A 22,277-nucleotide genomic window follows, 5' to 3' on the forward strand; every position below is an offset into this window, starting at 1 on the left:
TTTTGCAGTAGAAAAGAAAAGCTTTATTAGAAGGGAAAGTACACTTCCAGATGTGGAAGCGGGCCTGAGCAAGAGAAGCGTGGCTCAGAAGGCCCTGGCTGCCTTCTTAAGGTGCCATAGGCATGGGATGGACAGGGCATGGAAGGCATCAACACGGTTTTCAGGGCACTGTGTGCGTCAGTAAATGCCCATTCTGCAAACGGGCCGCTCACGCCAGCACACTGAGCTATGTGAAGGAAGGATGAAAGAGTTTTGCCCAGCGGGAGATTTGAGTCAGAAGAACAGCGTATCACATAGGCTGAGGACAGGAAAGCCTTGGGAAGTGGCGGAATGGGGACCTGTTCCAGAACCTTCCATCAGCTCCTAGAGAAACCTGAGAGGCGGCGGGAGGCAGGCGCCGCCAGGGTGTCAGAGTTGGGGTGGGCACGGCACTTTCTCACCAGCTCTCCTGGCTTCCGCCCTCTCCACCTCCCAGGCCTTTACGGCTTCCTGACCTTCCGGACAGATGTTTCTGCGGACATCTTGATGTCCTACCCAGGCAACGATGGAGTCATCATCGTCGCCCGAGTCCTCTTCGCCGTCTCCATCGTGACCGTCTACCCCATCGTGCTCTTCCTGGGGAGGTGAGCCTGGCTCGCTGGGGACAGCGCCCAGCGCAGGGCACCGACATTTACTGTGATTTATGGCGCGTACCCAGCACTGCCAGCTGGTGAATTTTGAGGACTACAGTCACCTCTGTGTCATAGAGAAGGAAACGGGGGAGGGAGTTAGGTGACTGGCCCAGCATCACCCAGCTGGTAGTGTCAGGACTGAAGCCTGGCTCCCAGCCTACCCTTGACCACCCACTGAGTCACTGGCCCCTCACTGTCAGCTGCCTGACATGGACTGACCCACCTGAGAGCTGCCACAGTCCCCAGGAAATAAGCTCCTGGGGTGGTACGGAGCCTGCCAGGTGTGCGGGGCAATGGAGAGGGGACTAGGGGGCCTCCGATGGTAGGTAGGCGGGCGCGGGGCTGGAGCCCCTGGGAGTGTGTGTGTGCCTCCAGGTCAGTGATGCAAGATTTCTGGAGGAGGAGCTGCTGCCAGGTGTGTGTGCCCAGGGCCCTGGCCGACCCCTCGGGCCTGGGGGTCCGGATGTCACTGACCGTCCTGTGGGTCGCCATGACGCTCGCTATGGCCCTGCTCCTGCCAGACCTTAGTGAGATCATCGGCATCATCGGCGGCATCAGCTCCTTCTTCATCTTCATCTTCCCAGGTGAGGCTCCCGCTTCCCCGGCCTCTCGCCTGCTCATCCTTCCCCCCACCCCTCTGCAGGGAGTACCCATGTTGGGGGTCAAGGCTCGGGAGGGTAGGAGCCCCCACATAAGTAGGATGGCTCCCAGCCCTGTTTACTGAGGCAGGCAGGGGCTGGGGGCTTTATAGACCTTCCCTTGTTAAACGTCTCAGTGGCCTTCGATGGACGCGCCCGGTGGAGCTCCATTAGCATCCCATCCTGCAGATGAGAGGACCGAGGCCCAGAGGCCTCCTGGGTGACACAGCGAGTGTGTAGCAGAATCAGCCTCTCAGCGTTGCCCACCTCCCACTGCTACTGCTCACTGCAGGGTTTTGTTTACTTTTTAAAAATGTTTTCAATTACGTGAGATTCATGTGGTTCAGAGGCACCGCATGAACGTCCTCCTCCCACTTTGTCCCCTGACCCAGGAGCAAACACGGTTTCCCTGATGGTTGGTTTGTTAGGAAATCTTCTCAACGTTAATGAGCAATGAGATGTTCCGGTCCAAATGGCCTGAGGGTCATCCCGGACTGGGAAAGCCAGAGGCCAAGGCTAGTGGGTGTGCCCGGAACAAGAGCTCTGGAGGGGCCGCTGGAGCTCAGGGCAGACACCCCAGCTCTGCTCTGCCCCTGGCTCTGGGAAGCGCTTTCACATGGCCGTGCTGAGGTCAGACAGCCTCCTCCCTTGGCCTCCCGGTCCTGGGCTGCTGGTTCAGTCATGCTTCCTTGGGTTCTGAAACAGACGTTAAGTTAGGCTCAGTGCCTAGGTCTTGGGTCCTGGGAAGGACCAGCTGGGACAGATTTGGGAAAGGGGCGATGCCATGGGAGTTTTAGGCAAAGCTCCCCGGCTTCCAAGCCCAGCAGAACTGTTAAAAAATAGAAAAATAAAAAAGAAAGGAAAAGGTAACAACGGCAGCTACCAGTTGTTGAATGTATCCCAGACGTCAGGCCCAAGTCTGGCCCCGAACATCTCATCACAGAGACCCCGGTGCGTTGTCATTGTCATTGAAAGACTCAGGCTTGGAAAGGTCGAGGTGTTAGGGAGATGCTGAGCTGGGACCCCACAGTGGGGCCCTTAGCCACCGTACTGTGCCTTGTCACAAGCAGGGCAAGCCAGGGGGCCATTTTGGGCAAAGGTCTTGCTGGCCCCTCGGGTCTCTGGGGACTGCTGGGTGATGCCTGAGCTCTCACAAGCTCAGGGCTGCTTTGAGTTTGACGACAAAGTGGGTGGAGTGACCCCCTGTCTCTTTTGCAGGTCTGTGTCTCATCTGTGCCATCAGCACCGAGCCCATAGGGCCACGATTTAAGTAAGCATCTCCAAAGGAGGGTGGCAACTTGGCCCCGGAGTGAGGAGGACGGGAATGGTGCAGATGAGAAAATGGCTGGCCACAGGGGTGCAGCCACGTCCACCCAGAAAGAGGGTCTGAGCCAGAACTCGAACCCAGGCCAGCGACAGCGGGGCGTTTGATCTTTCAGCCTGTGCAGGGCCCTCCCTTCCACTCTGAGGGGTGTGATCTGTGATTGGAGCTTTATGTGGATTTAAGGTCTTCCCGACAAAGACCCTGTTTGCAAATAAAGTCACATTCACAGATTCCTGGTAGACGTGAATTCTGGGGACCACCATTCAGCCCAGTACAGAAGCTCTGGAGTTACAGTGGCCATGGACTTGGGTCTCACCTGCAGGCCAGTGCCTCTGTCTCTTCTCTCCAGTCACATTGAGCCCAAGCTTGGTTTTCCCAAAGCAGCAGCCTCCGCTTGGGTCCCTGCTGGGTTGAGAAGAGTTTTTCTGGATGTCTGTAAGCCTGCCTGGGGCTGAGAGCTGGACCCCAATTGTCTGGGGGCCCCCTCCATGGTTCATTCTCTGGAGCTTTCTTTGAAGTCCTGCTGCTTTTGTTTTGTGCCTTGATCCAAACTCACAACAGTTTTGCTGACGGGCTTTCAAGATATTTTTAATTCTGGAACTGCCTTAGGGCCTGCTGCTCCCTCAGAGCTGCTCTGAGGAGCACTGCAGCTTCTGGTCGCACTCACCTCGCTCTCCCGCGACAGATGGGTGGGTGTTCGTGGCACCGAGTTGCGCTCTGAGATGCTGCTTGACTAGAGATGGTCTTTCCATGACAACGGATCCTTGCGGCCTTCATTAACAGGGCCAGAAATATCTCTGGCAGCCCTGCCGTTTTGTAGGGATCTTATTATCATGTCTCATGGTCTGTGCCATCTCTCCTGGTTACACCATGAAGCTCGCAGACGTGGCCGCCAATTTCAGCCACCTCTGCCGCCCGCGTACTCGTCTCCTCGTTGCTGTTCTGATCATGAGTGACTTAGGGCTTTCTTCTCCTTCCTCATTTTCTGGGGGGCTTCCTCCCTTTACCCCAAAAGGGAAAAGAGCAAGAGGGAAGGGAATTTGAAGCCAGTGTCTCTCTCCCCCCATTTCTTTGGCTTTGATAAAATACTGGGGAGGAATGAGGTTATAAAATATCAGATAGAATGAGAGGCTTTTTAAAAATTGCCTTGGGTACTTTATTCTCCCTGACTTGAAACCTATCAGGTCACGAAGGAGGCTCTGAATTTTTTCCACATTGATGACACTACTGGGCTTCAAATAATGTTTTCTGTGTGTGCTTGGCTTATCTGTGTAAAACTCCAGAAAACTGTGTGTTGACATAGATTTGTTGACTTGGCAGGTGCTGCTTGGAGGTCTGGGGAGTGGTGTCCGTGCTCGTGGGCACCTTCATCTTCGGGCAGAGCACGGTGGCAGCTGTCTTGGAACTCTTCTGAGGGGTGGCCCATGCCTGAGCAGGATGGGGCCTCCATGGCATCCACAGGCCACCCTGGGACGGCTGCCTGGATCCAGCTGTGAACCAGTGTAATTCTATTATATATAAAGATGCTAGAAAACCAATACCTACTGTCTTCACAGGCCGCTCACTGAGGCCTCTGCCTCAAAGGGTTTCTGGTGCAATGGGGAGGAGAGTGCTGGGGCTGCCATAACAAATGACACCAACTGGTGGCTTAAAACAGCAGAAATGTATTCTCTCATAGTCTTGGAGGCTCAAGTCAGAGGTCGAGGTATCAGCAGGGCCAGGCTCCCTCTGAAGGCTCCGGGGAAGGACCCTGCTTCTTTCAGCTCCCGGGGTTGCTGGCAATCCTTGGTGCTCCTTGGCCGACAGACTCATCATTCCAGTCTCTGCTTTCATCTCTACATGGCTGTCTTCCCTGTGTGTCTGTATCCAAATTTCCCTCTTCTTAAAAGTTCGCGAGTCATTGGTTTAGGGCTCAGCTCAATTCAAAATGACCTCGTCTTAAATGACTTAATTAGGGTCTGCAAAGATCCTGTTTCCAAATATGGTGACATTCACATTCTGCTGAATATTTCTAGGGTACACAATTCCACTCATGACAGGTGGGGTTGAGTCCCAGAGAGCCCTGCTTTGGGGCGCCAGGATCAGAGACATGGGGCGAGGGCAGTATGCAGCGGATGGGAGCCCAGAAGGGGATTTCAGGGGCTGTCCACTGGGGATGCAGGTGGATTCAGGCTTGTCCCCGGGCCAGGGCACAGGGAATGACACTCTTGACCAGGAAATGACCAAGGAGATATATGCCTAGAACTGGCCACACAACCTTGGCCCACCTCCAATGGGGGTACCCCAAGGAGAGCCCCCTTTCCCTTTTACTCGCTGGACCTGAAGAGCCTGGAGGCCAGGTGGACTGTTCGCTCTGTAATTCCCTCCTGGCCCCACCCCAGTCTTTGGGTGAGGAGTTACAGCTGCAGCGGAGGGTCAGGGGCCCGAGTGTCTGCCTTCTGGCTGAGGGAGGGGAAAGTGTACAGGGTGGGGCGAAGGTGGGGAGGCAGACAGGGGCCCAGCTGCTCCCCCGTGTCGCTGTGCTCGCTGGCACGGACCCTACGCAGGCCGGGCATGTCCTGGAGGTTGCTAGATTCGTGCCACTCTCCGCCTGCCTTGGGATGTCTGATCAAAGCCAGCGGTGCCCGAGCCTGGGCTGACGTTCGAGGTCACCTCCCTCTGGGTAGGTTCTATTTGTTCTGTTGTATAATGTGTATAGGACTATGTGAAGTCGGTGGTGACAGAACTGGTTTTTTTGTTTGTTTGTTTGTTTTTGTCCAGCCTGTCCACCTGCATTTTTTAAAAGATATAATTCACATACCATGAAATTCACCCTCTTAAAGTGTGTAATTTAGTGGGTATTAATCGATGCACAGAGTTATGAAGCTGTCACCAACATCTAAATCCAGTACATCACCCCCAAAGAAATCCCGAGCCCATTAGCAGTCACTCTCCACCCCCTCCCCCAGAGCCCGCAACCATGAATCTGCTTTCCGCCTCTATGGATGCGCCTCTCCCGGAGAGTTCACATAAATGGACTCATACACTGTGTGGCCTTTCGTGTCTGGCTCCTTTGACTTAGCACGATGTTTTCAAGCTTGTCCATTTTACAAAGGTGAGTCAACTGAGGCTTGGAAAAGTCAAGGCTGCTTGTCCTGAGAGGTACAGAGTGGAGGTAGGGACCAACTTTGGGTTAAATTCCCTCGTCCATTTTCCTTTCCCCTCCACATCCCACTCTTTGAGTGGCAAAGGGGGTGGGAACTGGTGCGCCCAACCCGGGGGCAGGGATGGACCCTGGGCCCTCCTCCGCCCTGGCTGCCGCTGGAGGTGGGAACTTGTGGCTGCAGGTGTAGAGCTGACCCAGGGAGGGGGACACAGGACTCTTCTCCGTGTGCTCTCTGACCAAGCCCACCTTGACCTGCCACATCCTGTGTTCAGTGGTCATGATGTCGTCCCAGACAAGGACATGTACTGGAGCAGAATTGCTTCAATGGAGCATTTGTCATCCCAGATCTAGCAGCGAGAATGGATAGTCAGTCATTTATTAGGAAGCATACCCTGTGTGCTTCCTAAAAGCATTGTGGCACTGGCCAGAAGGGCGGGGACTATGCTGGGACCATTCACAGAGAGTCATAGATAAGAACAAAGCATGATGGAATAAGGGTTGTGCCAGAAAAGCAGGCAGTGTATGGATTGGCTTTGGTGTCAGACTATTGGTTTTAAACACTGGCTCTGCCATTTGCTATCTGAAGATTTGAGACATTTATAAACTTCTTCTAAGAACTGGTTTCTCTACCAGCAAATGAAGCAGGCTTATGTATGCTGTGATGTGGGCTTCCTGTGAGGATTAAAGGTGATAATGTATCTACAGCAGCTAGTGGGAGACCCAAGCAATAGTTTTATTTCTAGAAAACCTAGGTTGGTAGTAAGTAAACACTGAGCTTCCTGGCAGCCAAGAAAAAAAGGGAAATAGGATACTAGGGCTCACCCCAAAGCAGAATAGTACACCAAAAAGGAAGTGGAAGCACTAAGTGCTAAGAAGGCACTAAGTGGAGCTCTTTAAAGGGTGACAAATATCACCACTGGGATCGATAGTTTCCATCTTGATCTATGACAGGTACAGATGTCATCCTTATAGGAATGAGCCTCAAATCACCACTATAATGCAAGGACATAATGCAGCCAAAGCAATTCAGGCCAGGATGTCATCCTCTGATGTCCGACCTAGTAAAGGAAGGTACAAGCTCTCCCTTGGACTGCCCTGCTCCAATACTAAGTGGCATCCTCAAGTTTTTGACAGCAGCTAAATGAAGGAAGGGCTGAAGTGTTATCCTTGGACTTTAAGCATGGGCTTTGGGTCCGAGCCTACTGCCTGCCACTTACCAGCTGTGTGACCTTGGCCAGGCCTGTCGTCCTTCTGAACAGCCCTTTGTCCTCAGGTTGCTAACACAGAAAAAAATTAGTGCTTTTCTTAGCCTCAGCATCCTTCCTCAGTCCTAGGTCAGTAGCCACCCTCTTCCCTTCTTCCTTCCGGAACTATGGTTTAGGTCCTCTTCATTTTCCTCTAACGCAAAGCTGAGAACAGCCCCTCCCTCCCAGGATAGCCATGAGGACGAGCTGAGATTTACCTGCAAAGCCCGTGGCACAGAACTTGGCCTGTCACAGGTTCCTGGACAATGGTGATACCTGTGCTTAAGTGTAAAGACTTGTGTATCTCAGAACAGCTGTGAATGGTACCAAGTGACACTTCGTATTCTAAGTGGCTTGTTCTGCTCTAAGCAGCATGGGCTGCAAGGGGCTCTGAGTATCCTGGGGAAGCAACTTTCCACTGGCTCGGGTGCCCCCAAGTAACTGCACAGGGACACCAGCCCTAGTGCTGGTCCCAGTGCCTACGGAGGTGCCCGCTTCTCACACAGGATTGCCCGAGCATGCCTCCCGAGGACAGTTTGGATTCTGACCAGGACATGGCAAGGATGCAGGCTGGTCACTGAATGCAAATGGTGAACTTCTCTGTATGGGCAGGTGAGTCGATTAAGATATTTTGTTAATTGAGGTAAAATTCATGTAACAAAATTAACCATTTAAAAGTGTACCATTCAGTGACATGTAGTACACTCACAGTGTCATGTAACCACTACCTCCATCTAGTTCCAAAACATTTTTGTCACCCCAAAAGGAAGCCACATCCCATGAGCAGTCACTCCCTCTTCCCCCGGCCCCTAGCAACCAAGCATCTTTGTTTCTACATATTTAACTATTCTAGATATTTTGTATGAATGATTATACATAGGTGGTCCTTTGTGATTGGCTTCTTCCACTTGGAATGTTTTCAAGAGTCATCCGTGTCATAGTGTGTATCAGTGCTTTGTGCTTCATTCCTTTTTTATGGCCAAATAATATTCCATTGTACATATAGAGCACATTTTATCTGTCCATTCATCCACCGACGGACGTTTGGGTTGTTTCCACCTTTTAGCTCTTGAAAATAGTGCTGCTATGAACATTCGTGCACAAGTATTTGCTTAAATGTACCTTTTCGATTCTTGTGGGCATAGGACATATGGATATACCCAGGAGTGGAATTGCTGGGTCTTTAATTGTTTGAGGAAACTGGGATCGTAACATATTGATCTGGAGCTGGTCTCTCCATGTGTCCATGCTGTGTGGTGTGGTGCTCAGGGCATAGGATTGGGGGCAAGTAGCTCTGGGTTTGGATATAGGTGAGGCCACGTGCTGTTTGACCTCTGGTGACTTATTTGCCCTCTCTGTGTCTCCCTCTCCCCACCTGCTGATCACAGGATGACATAGGCAGCACTGAGGGAGACAGTGCCTGCCAAGTGCCTGACTCTGTGCCTGGAACTGAAGTGTAAATTAAATGGGAGCTCTTATACCTTTTAGGGTTGAAATTTGTTCTCTTCAGAGCCCGTTCCCACCCACTCAGAATTGAAAAGGCTCTAAGTGCTTGTAGGCTGCAGTCAGCAGAGATGCTACAGTGTGGGGAGAGCTCGGGCAAGCGGGTGTGATGTGTGGCAGGAGTGTCACATGCCCAGCTGATAGGGTTCTTCGGTTGCACCCCAAAGAGCCTCAGCTCCCTGAGAATATTATTTTTAAATAGCTGAGCTGATTGGAACGGTGCCAGCTTTGGGGTGGGGCGGTTTGGGGGTGGCTGTTATGCTTGCTGATGCCACCAGCAGGCCCCAGTTAAGTTGTATTCTCACGAACAAGGTGGTTCTTGATCCACAAAGTAGGGGGTCTTCTTTCTACTTTACAGATGAGAAATAGTCTCTGAGAGGGTGGTTACAAGGACATGCAGCTGAGAGGTGCACAGCTGGGGCCTGAATCTGCATTTTACTCTCTTATAAGCCCACGTTGTGTTTCATTGGTTTTGCATGAGCAGCTGGCATCAAACCCTATGAGGAGGTGGCTGGGAGGTGGCAGGACCCAATGCAGGAGGGTGGAACTGCCTTGAGGAACATGGGTGTCAAGGTTCCAGGCAGCCGGAGGAGGCAGGACAGTGTGGGCAGAGACCTTGCCCAATGTGATGGCTTTAATAACGACCCCATCTCGCAGGCTGGTGGCTCCAGGCTCGGGGCAGGAGGCAGAAAGATGCTCATCTTTGGTGCTGCCTCCCCGTGGTTCCCACTGGCCCGGGACCGCTGCTGCCTTGTTTCAGGCCTGTCTCCTCTCTCCCTCCTCCCCAGGCCTTGGCTGCTCCTGGTAGCCGTCCCCCACCTGTCCCGTCTTAGGAGAGGGACCGTGGCTGTCTCCTTCCTTATCTTTTGAGACTTTTGTGTATGATGTCTTTCCTGTTAACCAGGACAGTGGAATAGGAGTGGGGACATCACAAAGGTTCCAGAACAGGACTTAAATGTTATTTCAAGTCCAGGGTCTGGGTCTCCCGTCTTGTTGAAAGAACTCATTGACAAATATGCAGGGGAGGACCAACAGTGCCCAGAGGTCTGGCCTTTGCACTCAGCGTCTGGAAGGTGACCTCTCGGACCTTGGCATGTCCTGCCTGATATGAGTGTCTTTGTTTACCTGGGGCCTTGAGCGATGGGATATTGGCCTGATTTCAGAGGGGCTAGAAGTCAAGGTCAGCCACATCTATATCACTGACCCTCAATGAAAGCTCTGATCATTGAGGCTCTGGTGGGTGTCCTGGTTGGCAATACTCTATGCATAATGTCACCCATTAGTGCCAGGAGAAATAGGTGCTGTCTGCATGATTCCACGGGGCGGGGACAAGTGTCAGGTCTATGTCTGGTCTTTCCTGCCACATGCACCTCCTCCCTTTTTCTGATTTTAGTTTATCCTTTTGCTGCCATAATCTGCGATCATGACTATAATGCTTCGCTGAGTTCTGTGAATCCTTCTAGTGAATTAGGTGGTCCTGGGGATCCCTGAATTTTGCAATAGCCACAAACTTATTTGTCAAAAGACGTACCTCATGGTTAGCACCTCCATTTTATAAATAAGAAAGCTAAGGCTCTGGGCAATGTGGTCCAGGTGTCATGACTAATAAGGGGCCCAGGGCCCCATGTGCCCTGAAGGTTTCACTCCTCCAGCTGTTACCAACTAGAAAACAGGAAATAAACACACAGCACGCTGCCGGTCCCAACCAGAGTTTATTTGGTGCCTGTCCCAGCAACGGCTGTTTGCCTCGTATGACACTGGCTATGTGGGCTCTACTGCCATGGACACTTGGCCTAGGTTGGGCACTACAGGGTCTTGGCTCCTATTGGGGAGAAAAATGTTGACCAGGAGTGGAGGAGAGGGAGGTGGCGGCCGGTGGAGGGGTGAGTCTTGCTGAGGCCAGAGTAGGCCAGTGTGGTGGGGGGCTGGGCATGCCAGTGGGGTGAGGAGGAGGGGTGCTGATCTGGGAAGCCTCCCCGTCACCGCAGGCCTCTGGCTTCAGCAGGGCCTCAGCAGCTCAGACGCTGCTCTGCCAACAAGGGTGAGGGTTGTGGGGGATGCCAGGGAGGTGGGTTTGCCTTCACTTCAAACAGCGGGAAAATACATTCTTATTTGGAAGTATATTGAAAAGACAGCTCATGTACCAAAGTTTCTAGAAAAGAGGGGGTGATTTTATAAGAAGAGAGGACAGGGTGCCAGGCTCATCCATGGGGCATCGGGGAGCTGCTCAGTCTCGGCCCACTGTGCACCAGGCAGCTAATGAGGGGGTGGGAGAGAGACACACATTAAGCAGAGAAGACTGTCAGGAATGGGCAGCCCCTTCTCTGTGTCCCACGGGGGCTGCAGCGAGGGCAGCGCAGGCTTCCCCTCTCCTGCACCCTTGGACTACAGCTGCCCAGGGCAGGAGAGCACCACCTGCAGCCACATCCCCTCATTCATCTGCTGCCAACTCTGGGTGCCAGGCTGGCGCTGGCCTGCACGTGGCAGAGGGGGTGGCACAAAAGCAAGGCTTTGGACCCTTTTGTGGGGTGCGAGGTGCTTGCTGCTTGTCCTGCTGGCGAATCACGTTTCTGGTGAATCACGTGATGTCGGTCGGGCTGTGGGTGGGGGTACCACTGTAGGCCTGCCCTGGGGGACGTTTTCTCAGCCTCTGGCACAGGCCCACCTCCCCAGTGACTCCGCCTTGTTCTTGTCTGTGGCCCTGTCCTTCCATTTTGCGGCTACTCCGATGTTCTTGCCCTTGGTCTCCCCACCTCTATACACCTGGCACCAAAACTAGGTGCCACTTGTGGAATATAATGCCTGGCAGCTAAGGGAGCAGAATAAAGAGTCATGGGAAGATGTGGGTCTTGCTCTTCCTTTGAATCTGCCATCTGTTTGGAGAGGGCTACTGCTCCTGGGGGAACCAAGGACTGGTGGCATCCCCCATCGCCATTCCAGGCCCTCCTCCCCCGCTCCTCCCTCTACCTGGCACCGAGATCCTGGAGAGGGCCTCAGGCTGGCTCAGCGTGTCCACCTTGACATGCCGGAATGCCTTGCACACGGGGCTCTGCAGGTGCCTACAACCCAAGAGGATGCTGGTGAGCCCTTGAGGCCCCTGGGTGGTTAGGAAAGGCTTTGGGCAGGGGCTCGGGCTGTAATTCTAATCCTGGCTCTGCCTGGGACGAGGGCTTAAACACCAGTCAGCCAATCTTGGGGCTCAGAGCCATAATGTAAAGGTAAGAAGGGGCCCCTGGAGAGTGAGTGGCAGGTTTGGGGAAAGGAACAGCCTGTTTCTTGCCTCCCAGTGAGTATACTTAATAACTTACTCCTGCATTACAATCCCTTGGGGCAGCAGTTTTCAAACAGTAGTGGCCTTGGCCTCAGAGCCCAGGGCCGGGAACCTGCATTCAGAGCCCAGCTGAGTGGGACGAGGGGGGTCACACTCCATGTCGAAATGCTGCCTCCCACTGGCTGAAGGGCACGCATTAGCCAATGAGGCCAACATTCTGGTGGTGGATGTGGCTGGAACCTGTGCTCATTATTGTCTTCCCCCTATAACCCCTGGCAGGATATCCAGGACAAGGAAAGGTGCTGGGGGGCCAGGGCAGCCCCACCTTGCATCACCTAACCAGCTGCTGTGGGCCAGTGCCAGAGGACACGGCTGTGCTTACCTCTTCCATTCCTCCTCCGTCTCCCAGAACTCGTAGACCACGAAGGTGAAGCCATCCGACAGCCTCATGGCGGCGATGCTACAAGCGGGGAGGGGAGGCCAGAGTCAGTGGACTAGTGTGGGCCATCCATGGGCCTGTTCCCCCTGGAACCGTGCTCCCTGCCCTTAAATGAACCTAGCGTCCTCACCAGTCTACAGGATACTGTAAGACCCTGGTAAATGCAAGCCTGGCAGAAGCTGGGGCAGCCAGCTTGTCACCTCCCCAAGGCCACGCTCCATAATGCTGCTGCTTTTCTGATCAGAACGAGCCAGAGTCTGTGGGACCAGCCATCTAGTTGGATCTGTTCAGCACCCACCACCCAGAGTAAGACCTGACCCCAGCTAGGGGCCAATACGAGTTTGTTGAATGAATTAGAATGAAATGTCATCTTAAAGGCTTAATATTCATTTCCTCCTGCCACGTTCTCTTCATAATCTTTGCCTCATTTAACCCTGAAAACAATCCTGTGAGAATTAGCACAACGGAGGCTGAGGGAGGGCCCTGTCCTGGGTCAGTCGTGCAGGTCAGACACCAGGTCACTCCTGCATTACCTGTGTGACAGTGGCAGGCCACTCATTTTAAATAGGACGGGTGCTACCTGGCCCGGGGACGCTTCCAAGAATGTGGCAGACCTCCAAGATTGCATGGTCTCTAACACTGCCCCGTCTGGACTCTTGCCTGCTCTCCTGGCCACTTTTTTTTACACGCTCAGCAGAAGAGAATCCGTGAATGTTCTCGAGGAGAATTCTGTCATGGGTAGCGTCTGCTGTATAATTACAGGCAATTCTAGGTTTTGCCACTCAGGAAAGAAGCCAGGAAACAAGGCCCCTAGTAGTACCATTAGTTCATTATGCCCCAGCTAAAATTACACGTGGAGCTAGCTACAGGCTCGTAATTCGATGAGAGGATTGGGGATGTGTGCCACCCACTAATCAGATAGAACCATGGCCCTTCGCCAGATTCAGAAGGCGCTGTGTATGGGGCTTTTCTCTATGACAGACAAAGGTCATCAGAGCAATTTGGTGCATCTAAGGTTGGTTACTGCAGCGAGATGAAAGCAATCATAGTGATTGCATTTGCTCAGCTGACGATGTGATGAACTGATTGTTTTTTTGGGGGGGGTGCCTCTGCACGGGCACCAGGCAGGGTTGCAATCAAGCAGGCTTGCGGTATAGGGAGGACACAGAGTGTGGACCCCTACTGTGTGCTGCCTGTGGACAGAGGAGGGGCAGCTGGGCCCTCACGGCTGTACCCCACCCACCCAGCCAGCCCCCTTTGACCTGCCTCACTCCCCTGCCGTGAGCACACTGCTTCTGTGGCTTTCAGTGCCATCTGCACGCCTACCACTCCCAGGATCTCCATGCTCCTACAATGGCATCTCAAATTCAATGTGGCCCAAACGGCCTGACCTTCCCAACTCCTCTAGCTCAGTACACGGCACCAGCCTCTCTCAAGTTTCTGAAGCCAGAGAATCTCAGATTCCGCCTTGCCTCCTCTTTCCACACCCCCTGCTCCCAGCCATTGGCAGGTCCGATCAACCGTACTCCCAAACAGATCCCAGCTCTACCATTGTCACATCAAGGCCAAGCCCCCTCCCTGGGTGACCACGGGGCCTCTCCCTGGCCACCCTGCTGCACCTTGCTCCCCACCCATCTCTTCTGCACACAAAGGAGACTGGACCATGTCTCACTCGTGCCTCTCCAGTATGAGCCACTTCTCCAAACGAGCTGGGCAGAGGGAGGTGGGTCCTGCCCGCCACCTCTGGCCCTCGCCTCCCTCATCACTCTGTCCAGTCGCACCAGCAGCTCCCTTTACTCAAACATGGCACTCTCGCCACCCTCGAGGCCTTGGCATCAGCTGATCCCTGCCCAGACTGCCCTTCCGCAGATTCTGCGGTCCGGACACTCAGCAATCGGGCCTCAGTGCACACGCGGCCCCTCCCCAAAGCCCGTCTCTTGCAGGACGCTTCTTCCTGGCCTCACAGCACCCGTCACCATTCAGAATCATTCTGCCTGTCCCTCTCCCACCACCTAGAATAAATGTTCAGGAAGAGCAGCCACTCGATTCATGGCTGTATCCCCAGGGCCTGGCCCCGAGGAGGCCCCCCCCAAAGCAGGGTAAAGGCACACGTGCTCTCAAGGGGGTAAAAGCAAACTGGACAGGGAGAGAATCGAGGCAGAGAATGTCGGAGACGACAGTTACTGTCCTGGGCACGGATGAGTGGGCCTGAGACAGGGAGGGGAGAGGGTCTGGAGGCTCGTGCCATCAGCCCTCTGGGACCACTCCCCACAAGTGCAAGGGCTGTTGTCTTTTGCCGCTCACTCAGATGTGGCCATGGCCACCTGGCTCGGCTCTGCCAAGGAGCAATGCAGGGTGAGGCCGCTGAGGGGCAGCCACACAGTAGGAGTAGCAGCTGACACCGAGCAAACACTGACTGTGCGCCAGGCACTGGTTTAAGCCCTTCACATCTATTATTCCATCGACGCCTCCAAAGACCCCAGGGAATGGGTCCAAGCAGTGGTCCTGCTCTCCAGCTGAGTAAGCTGAGGTCCGAGACGTGAAGTCACTCACCACATCTGCGCAGTGGAGAAGAGCCTGAGCTGGGACTTGAACCCCACTCTCAACAGCCACCTTGCTGTGTGGCTCCCTGGGGTATGGGTTGTTCTCAGGGGTGAGGCTGGTCCTGCCCAGTCCTCTACCCCCAGGCAGAGCTCTCTGCCACCACCCTGCCCAGCCCTGAGGCTTACTCACTGGAAGCAGTTCGGGGCTCCCGCGGTACCCCGCAGGTACTGTCGCAAAGAGTCCAGGAACTCGCTCAGCTGCTCAGGGCACACGGCCATCTCCTGCCGGACCAGCTGCAGGTACTGTGGGGCCACAGGGTGAGCGAGCATGGGTGCCTGCGGGCCTGGCAACCAGCCGCCCCTCGGGGTCCCTGACGCACCCCCTCCCCGGCAGGACCTTTCAACCCCAGGGGCACAGTTCAAGACCCAGCCTCCCCAGACATCCCTTCACAGAGGACAGGACAATTTGGTCAAAATAAAACCAAAAAAATCCAAAATGCACATTTTTCAGTTTTACAGATGAAAACTGGCTAAAAAAGAACTAGAAGTTAGAATACCAAATGCAGGAAGTAGTCCCACAAATGCTGAAACACAGACAGGGGAGTTTAAGAAGCCTCTTTGGATGTCCGGAGCTGCCTGCAAGGCATCCAGGTCAGACACCGCGAAACAGTGACCAGCAAAATTTGTTTCTGATTGAATTAGTGTCAGACATCATCACCCTTTGTGCCAAGTCAAACTTTTTGATCACAGCCCTGGTGTCTTGAAGAATATCCCTAGAAGGAGTGGGTGACCAGTGCTGGGACTGCATCTCTTCACAGCGGTCCCTGGGGACAGGGCCATCAAGCCACCTGCATCTTGAGTCCTGGCTCAAGCAGGGATGAGGCCACAGGAGAAGAAGAGAGAGGCCTTGGGAGAGGGGGCCCTCACCATGTTGGTGCCTTCTTCGTCTGAGAGGCGCTGCTGCAGATCAAACCAGAGGGTCTGAAACAGCAAAGCACAAAGTGATGCTGGAGACGAAGGCCACCTCTGTCAGGGAGGCGTCCAGGGCCACCACAGAGCTCGAGCTTCTCCACCCCAAGGTCCCAGGGTCTCTGGAGTCCCCCAGGCTAGTGGGAGCTCCCAGGCGCCAGGCCTCGCTGGACAGGACTCAGTCTACCCTCCATGCACAGTGCTGGCTCAGAGGGGAGCCAGGAAGCCAGGCTGGGAGACCAACCGTAGGAAGCGGCAGTGATCCCTTCTGGCCCTGACATCTGGGAGCACTGGGAGCCACAGAGGCCAAGCAAACCTACTGCAGAAGGACACGAAGGAGGCTCCAACTTTGCTAGGGGGTGGGATTCTTGGGAGAGGCAGTGACGGGGACTCAGGGATCCTGAGTCTGGGATGCTGGTTTTTGCTACAACTGCTAGCAACAGCCCTGAGAGTCCCCATCAATTTACAAATCACCCCCAATTTCAAGCCTAGATGCCCCCTGAATCGAATGGTCTGAATGAGGGGTGGTCTGTTCTCACTGGCCTTGGCTCAATGCTTTATAAATATATCCAACTTTTCGGAAACCTGAGGTAGGTGCTACCCCACTGGAAGTTCCAGAGAGCGGGAACCCTGTGCTGCTCACCACCTCATGCCGGTGCCCTGAAAGCGAACCAGAATCTCACAGATGCTCGGTGGCCACTATTTCACAGGAGAGAACCCTGGGCTTCGAAGGCCACGAAAGTTGGTTAAGTGCTGAGCCTCTCGCCTCCCGTCACACAGAATCACGATTCTCCTTCCTTTAACTTGGGCACCTCCCTGTCCACCGCCCGAGGACAGCCTGTGTCTTTGGTGAGGTCTTTCCTCCTTATGAGCGTATTGGCTGGTTTTTAAGGAAAACAGCAGCAGGTGTGTAGGCCTGTGATCAGTGCTGTCAGCATCTTGAAATTCTTAATAATGTTTGAACAAGAGGCCCTGCACGCTCATTTTGCACTGGACCCTACTCAGCTGGTCCTAGAGCGGGTTCTGACTTTTCCGGGGGGCGCACTGCGTAAACAGCTTTGTAGGTAGCCAAGGTGTGCCTGCCAGAGGGAAGACTGTTCCACTGTTTTACAACAGTGTAGGCGTAGGTGAGCTCCGAGGGCAGGGGCTGCGACTGGTTCCCTTGGCTTCTCCAGGCCAGCAGGGCCACCTGGGGATGAGGATGGAAGAGGCACGGTGGCACCCGCACCTGCCCTTCCCTCCCCCAGCCTAGCCTCCCCATGCTCCATCCTCCAGGCCCAGGAATGGCTCAGGTTGGCCCAGAGGGCGGGTCCTGGTTGTACCCTGGGCCAATCAGAGGCCAGTGAGGTGGGCCCCGCCCTGTCTCCAGGACGCCTAGGTGCTCCCTGGTTTCCAGCCAGCCGGTTGTTAAGGCGACTGAGGCACTAAAAATAAACTTCAAAGAGCCTCCCTCTGGAGGCGCCTGTGTAGTTGTTATGACAACCAGGCCATAGGGTCTCCGGGAGCTGATCCCACCCAGCAGCCAGCTCTAAATGGCGGAAGGGTGGGGTGGGATCCCACCTCGGCCTCAGCCCTGCAGGTGGGATTGCTGCCGCCTCCTACTCCACTCCAAAGTTCTGCCTTGATCTCCCCCTGCCCCCACGAAGCCCTGAGAACTAACCTCAAACCCATCAAAGTACTTTTTTTTGTTGTCTTTTTTACAAAAGATGTAAGAAATTCAGGGCTCTGAGCTACCTGCTATCTTGGTTTACTTAGGTATATGGATATGATGTGTGTATCTGCGTAGGTCTGGGCACCAGAATGTTTAATAATTGCTAACAGTGCTAGTGTTAGATGCTAACTACACGGCAGGCTCTGTGCTAAGCCATTAAGGCATCATTTTATTTACTCCTCATAACAACCCTATGAGGGGTACTATTTTGATTATTTTCTCTATCGTTAGAGGAGGAATCTGAGGCTCAGAGAGGGTAAGTCACTGGAGCGAGGTCACACAGCTGTTAAGTGGATTAGCCAGGATGGGCCAGTCTGATACCTGAGCCCATGGGTAAACTTTAAGGCAACCTGTTCCCTTTCTTCCAAGAAATGGTCATCGTTATGGGCTGAACTGTTACGTGTCTTCCCCAAATCGAAAGTTCAATTCCCAGTACTGCAGAATGTGGCTATATTTGGAGATAGGGCCTTTGAAGAGGTATCTGAGTTAAAATGAGGTGACATAGGCAGGCCCTGATCCAATATGACAGGTGTCCTTCTAAGAGGAGATTAGAACAGAGACACACACAGAGGGACCACCAAGTGAGGACACGGGAAGGAGGCAGCCTACAAGCCAAGGACAGGGTTCTCAGAAGAAAGCAGCGCAGCCCACGACCTGATCTCAGACTTCTAGCCTTGAGCTGTGAGAGAATAAATGCCTGTTCTTCGAGCCCCCAGCCTGTGGCACGTGGGGACGGCAGCCCTGGGAAACTGATATAGCCATATTGTGAGTACCTACTGAGTCATGGAACATTCTCTGCAAACATGATTCTGTAAAGGCTGGGTCGTTTTCTCTTACCTGTGGATACGCCAGGTTGTATTTAAAAGACTGCATGCCGCTGGTCACTCAGGTTGTTATTGGTCTTTCCTGGGACGTCACTAACCTTCCTCACCACCATGCTGCGTCCGGGCTCCGCCTGCCCAGGCTACCCTTAAAGCCTCCTTGAAGCTCTGTGCCCTTGCCATCCATGACCCTGCTGGCTACTATTTACTCCTGGAGATGCCCACTCACCCCTCTGTGGCTCCTTCTTCCCCCAGGCACCTCTCCTTGGGCCTGTACAATGGACATAGTTTCGGGATCTATCTCCTGTTCTCCACTTCCACCATCCACTGGGCGATGCCTTTCCAAGGCTTCCTGACTTCCGCCTCAAACTCCGGGCCTAACTCTGCCCTCCCTGGGGGCTGAGGAGAGTGGAGGGACAGAGGCGGGGGCTCAAACCTTACCTTGTTTTCCAGCCGTCCTATTAGCTCTGCCAGACGACTGACCTGCGCTTCCAGGCCCTCCTTCCTGGGGTCTGAGGTGAGTGAGAAAGAGGGACAGAGATGGTGGCCAGGGCCAAGCCTCCCCAGGGGCCAAGACCTGCCCCCCACCGTCCTCCTATTTCCAGTCCCCTTGGAGGCCCAGGTCCCTTCTGGGCCACTGTCAGAATTCCTCCGGGATCCCCACCCCGTGACCCCCATCCCGGCCACCACGTACTCTCACCAGAAGGCAGGCTCTTCTCCTGTTCCGTGGCCATGAGCTTGTGGTTGGGGACGTAGGAGGGAGTGGGGCTTCCATACCATGTCTCCACCACACCATGGCCAGGTGTGCTGTGGTTCTGTCTGCAGTGTGGGTGGGGGAAACACATAAACTATGAGGGGGAAGCTGTAGGGCCCTGATCACCGTTACAGCTTTAAAACCTTAAACACTCACTGTGGGATGAAATGTGCCGCTTACCCTGTGGCACCCATCCCTGTGGACTAGGCCATGTGGCCTCTTTTTCAGAGGAGGAAACGAGGCCCACAGACAGGTGAGGTGGCCAAGGCTGTGCAGCTAGCAGGGCCACCACGTTGGGACGTGAACCCAGCCCCATTCTAGGACTCCACAGCCCCAGGCCCTGTTCCCCAGAGGTTCAATTCCAGGCCCCTCACCCCACTCCCTAAGGCTCACAGCTTCCACTACTCCTCCCTGCCTGCCTCATTAGGAGCCAATGTGGTGCCCGGTACCCTTTGGGGTGGGGGTGGGGGACCTTGGTTTGTACCTTCTCTGAAAAATGGAGCTAAGATACAGTTAAGAGTAGGCATATAACAGGACAGTGAAATCTGTGATCTTGACCTCAGCCAGCCCTAGAGAGAGGGACCAGGCCCCGTCTCCAGTCCTCATACCCCCGACTGACGTACACTGTCATGCCCACACGTGCCCAGCGTACTGACGGGCACTCACGGCTCACCAAGCACTGTGCCTGGCACAACAGGCGGGTCCCAACCAATGCTCGGTGAATGTCTGAACAGCCGCGTGCAGAGACGCTGGGAAACTCCGCACAGGCATAAAACATGTGCCAACATGTGCGTCCACACACAACACATGCACACTCCCACGTGCACGGCCCCCAGACCTCCGCCTTTGGGCAGCACTGCCCTGGTGTGTTCTAGAATTCGTGAACCTGACAGCTCGTAAGCCTCTCCCCTGTGCAAAAGGGCAAACTGACTCCCCCGCAGTGCTGGAAAGGCTGGCGGAGTCTTTGAGGTGTCAATCCTGGAGGCTCTACACATCAGCAGCAAATTGGATGTGGCCCTCAGCAGGTGGCACATTCTCAGGACTGGGAAACAGGATGGCATAAGGGGACTCGCAGCCGGGAGCCAAAATAGGTGAGATTTGGGGTGGTTTGAGGTGGGAGTACAGGTGGAACAGACTTGTCTCCCCACCACCATGTGCTACCCCTACCACCAGCGTCCCAAAGTAAGGTCCCAACGTGGGGGCAGACAGGTGTAATGGCTGACACGTGATGGAACTGGCAAAGTGCCGGAAATCAGCTATGAGAATCATGTAGCAGTCTTATCTGTTCTATGGCAGGATAAAAACAGCAACTTTTTAATCAAGATAGTGACAGAAAAGGAAGGAAATCTCAGCGTCAACTTCCAGAGCTATGGCTGTTAATTTTGAGGACCCTCAGAATCGCAACACTGGGCATGGATGCAAAGCTCTGGGCTCAGCTCCCAGGGATCCTAATCCAGCAAACACAGCCTGGGGCCCAGAGATCTGCATTTCCCAGGTGATTTGGGCTGCAGGTGTTCAGAACGAACCGTTTTTGGGAACAGTATCATTGAGCAGCTTTGCAATCACATCTGACTAAGACCAGCCCCTTGACAACTAAAATACACACGCAAAGCCTCACCCCACAGCAACCAATGCCCTGCCGTGCCAGGCCTCTGTCTGGGAAACCTGCAACCACAAACACAAATTCAAGGCTCAGTAATGCTCAGGCCCAGACAGCGGGCTCTTGCTCCCATCTATCTGCATTTCTTTATTTCCCCTTTATGCCAGGCACATCAGCTGTTCTAGAAAGAACAGGCAAAGGAGAGTTTGTCTCAACTTGGGGCAGTAAATGAGAGGGCTCGTGATGCCCTCCGGAACTGGCACCGAGCCAGGAGGACTGCTCCCCTCTAGAGACCAGGCTCACTGCGTCCCCCAGCAAAGTGGGGGGACTCCAGACACTTTCCCATGGCTCCAAGGACACGCAAACGAGGCCTTAAATACTACTATATAACATGGTGAGAAAATCACTCTATTTCACTTCTGCTTCAATCGATCCCCCTGAGAAAGTCTGCTTTGGTGCTACTCTGTCTTCGATGCTTCTCTATGATCTCCCCTCCCCGTCCCTAACAAAGAGGGAGCAGGCTTCGGGATCCCACCTGGCCGTAGGCAACAACAGGTGCTTAGTTTTACAGTTACTCCATGTATGGTAACCACATACAGTTTCCTAAATTTATTTCCAGTTTTCAAAAATGAGTCAAGTAATAGAATAGTCTTTGGTAAACAATAACGTGAGAGGGGACGTGGGAAAACTGATTCGGAGACAGTCGTACCTGTATGTATGTACGTATGTATGCATTGTATGTGTGTAGTTCATGCACACAGGGTATTCTTCTAACCACGGATGATCTCATTCAATCCTCACAATCACTGAGGTAGATAGGTAGATAATCGTCCCCATTTTACAGTTCAGGAAATAGAGGTGCGGAAAGGTGCAGCAGCTTGCTCAAGGTCACCCAGCTCTCAAGTACACAAATGTCCCGACCGAGCGGCAAGTTGGCACGTGCGGGTGTGTGGCATACCCCCATGTGACCATGCAAGGTCCCCTGGACACACCGGATCTGGCTGGTCTGCTCTTCAATGGCCTCCACTGCACTCTCCACGGAGCTCAGCAGCGACTGGATCTGGTTGGCTGTCTCCTTCAGGAGAAAGCGGGTCACGAACTGGTCCACATTGCTCCCGCTCTCGTATACCTGTGGAGGAAAGGGAAGGGGAACGAAGGGGAAAGGGGCTGAGTATAGATCTAGCCCAGAACTGGGGGGACAGACACCTGGAGTTGGTGTCTTTGCCTTGCAGTGGGAAGAGGGGACCCCATTCCACTGCCTTCTGCATCTTGGAGGCTATAAAGCTCCTGGATCAAGGTGGGGGCTGTGGACTCAGAGACCAAGGTTTGAATCTTGGCTTCAACACTTAAGTGATCTCTATGGCCATACCAGAAGTCACTGCCATATCTACCTTACAAGGTCATCGTGAGGATTAAATGATAAAATACATATAAAATGCTCAGCACAGTGCCTGTCACATAGCAAATAATCAATAAACAGTGGTTGCTATGATAAAGATGAGAGTGAATATGGTGGTCGTGACAGTGGTGATGATGGTGGTGGTGAAGATGGTGATGACAGTGGTGATGGTACTTATAGTGATGATATGATGGTGGTGATGAAGTGCTGAAGATGGCAGTGATGATGGTGATGACGGTGATGAT

At 53.7% G+C, this 22,277-nt stretch overlaps 2 protein-coding genes across 7 annotated transcripts in view; one reads left to right on the plus strand and one right to left on the minus strand.

The window, feature by feature from the left end:
* The window catches only part of SLC38A8 (solute carrier family 38 member 8), a 19,842-nt gene extending 15,764 nt beyond the window's left edge, over positions 1–4,078 (plus strand). Inside the window, exons 8-11 of the mRNA XM_039888519.1 lie at positions 476–623; positions 1,047–1,255; positions 2,528–2,579; positions 3,954–4,078. Of these exons, the coding sequence (XP_039744453.1) occupies positions 476–623; positions 1,047–1,255; positions 2,528–2,579; positions 3,954–4,047 (503 nt within the window). The 3' untranslated portion in view covers positions 4,048–4,078. The remainder of the gene's footprint in view (positions 1–475; positions 624–1,046; positions 1,256–2,527; positions 2,580–3,953) is intronic.
* Positions 4,079–10,218: 6,140 nt separating this feature from the next.
* NECAB2 (N-terminal EF-hand calcium binding protein 2) overlaps positions 10,219–22,277 on the minus strand; it is a 30,551-nt gene continuing 18,492 nt past the window's right edge. For 3 of the 6 annotated variants that reach the window (XM_039888795.1, XM_039888793.1, XM_039888797.1), the window contains exons 6-13: positions 21,626–21,762; positions 18,974–19,098; positions 18,721–18,791; positions 15,706–15,759; positions 14,969–15,081; positions 12,179–12,256; positions 11,493–11,584; positions 10,219–10,781 (exon numbers count right to left, since the gene is read on the minus strand). In XM_039888795.1, the coding sequence (XP_039744729.1) occupies positions 10,753–10,781; positions 11,493–11,584; positions 12,179–12,256; positions 14,969–15,081; positions 15,706–15,759; positions 18,721–18,791; positions 18,974–19,098; positions 21,626–21,762 (699 nt within the window). In that variant the 3' untranslated portion in view covers positions 10,219–10,752. The remainder of the gene's footprint in view (positions 10,782–11,492; positions 11,585–12,178; positions 12,257–14,968; positions 15,082–15,705; positions 15,760–18,720; positions 18,792–18,973; positions 19,099–21,625; positions 21,763–22,277) is intronic. The other 3 variants (XM_039888794.1, XM_039888798.1, XM_039888796.1) reach the window with 3 other exon arrangements.

This window comes from Pteropus medius, unplaced genomic scaffold (assembly GCF_902729225.1).
Source record: "Pteropus medius unplaced genomic scaffold, Ma_sr-lr_union100, whole genome shotgun sequence".
NCBI classification, from domain to species: Eukaryota; Metazoa; Chordata; class Mammalia; order Chiroptera; family Pteropodidae; genus Pteropus; species Pteropus medius.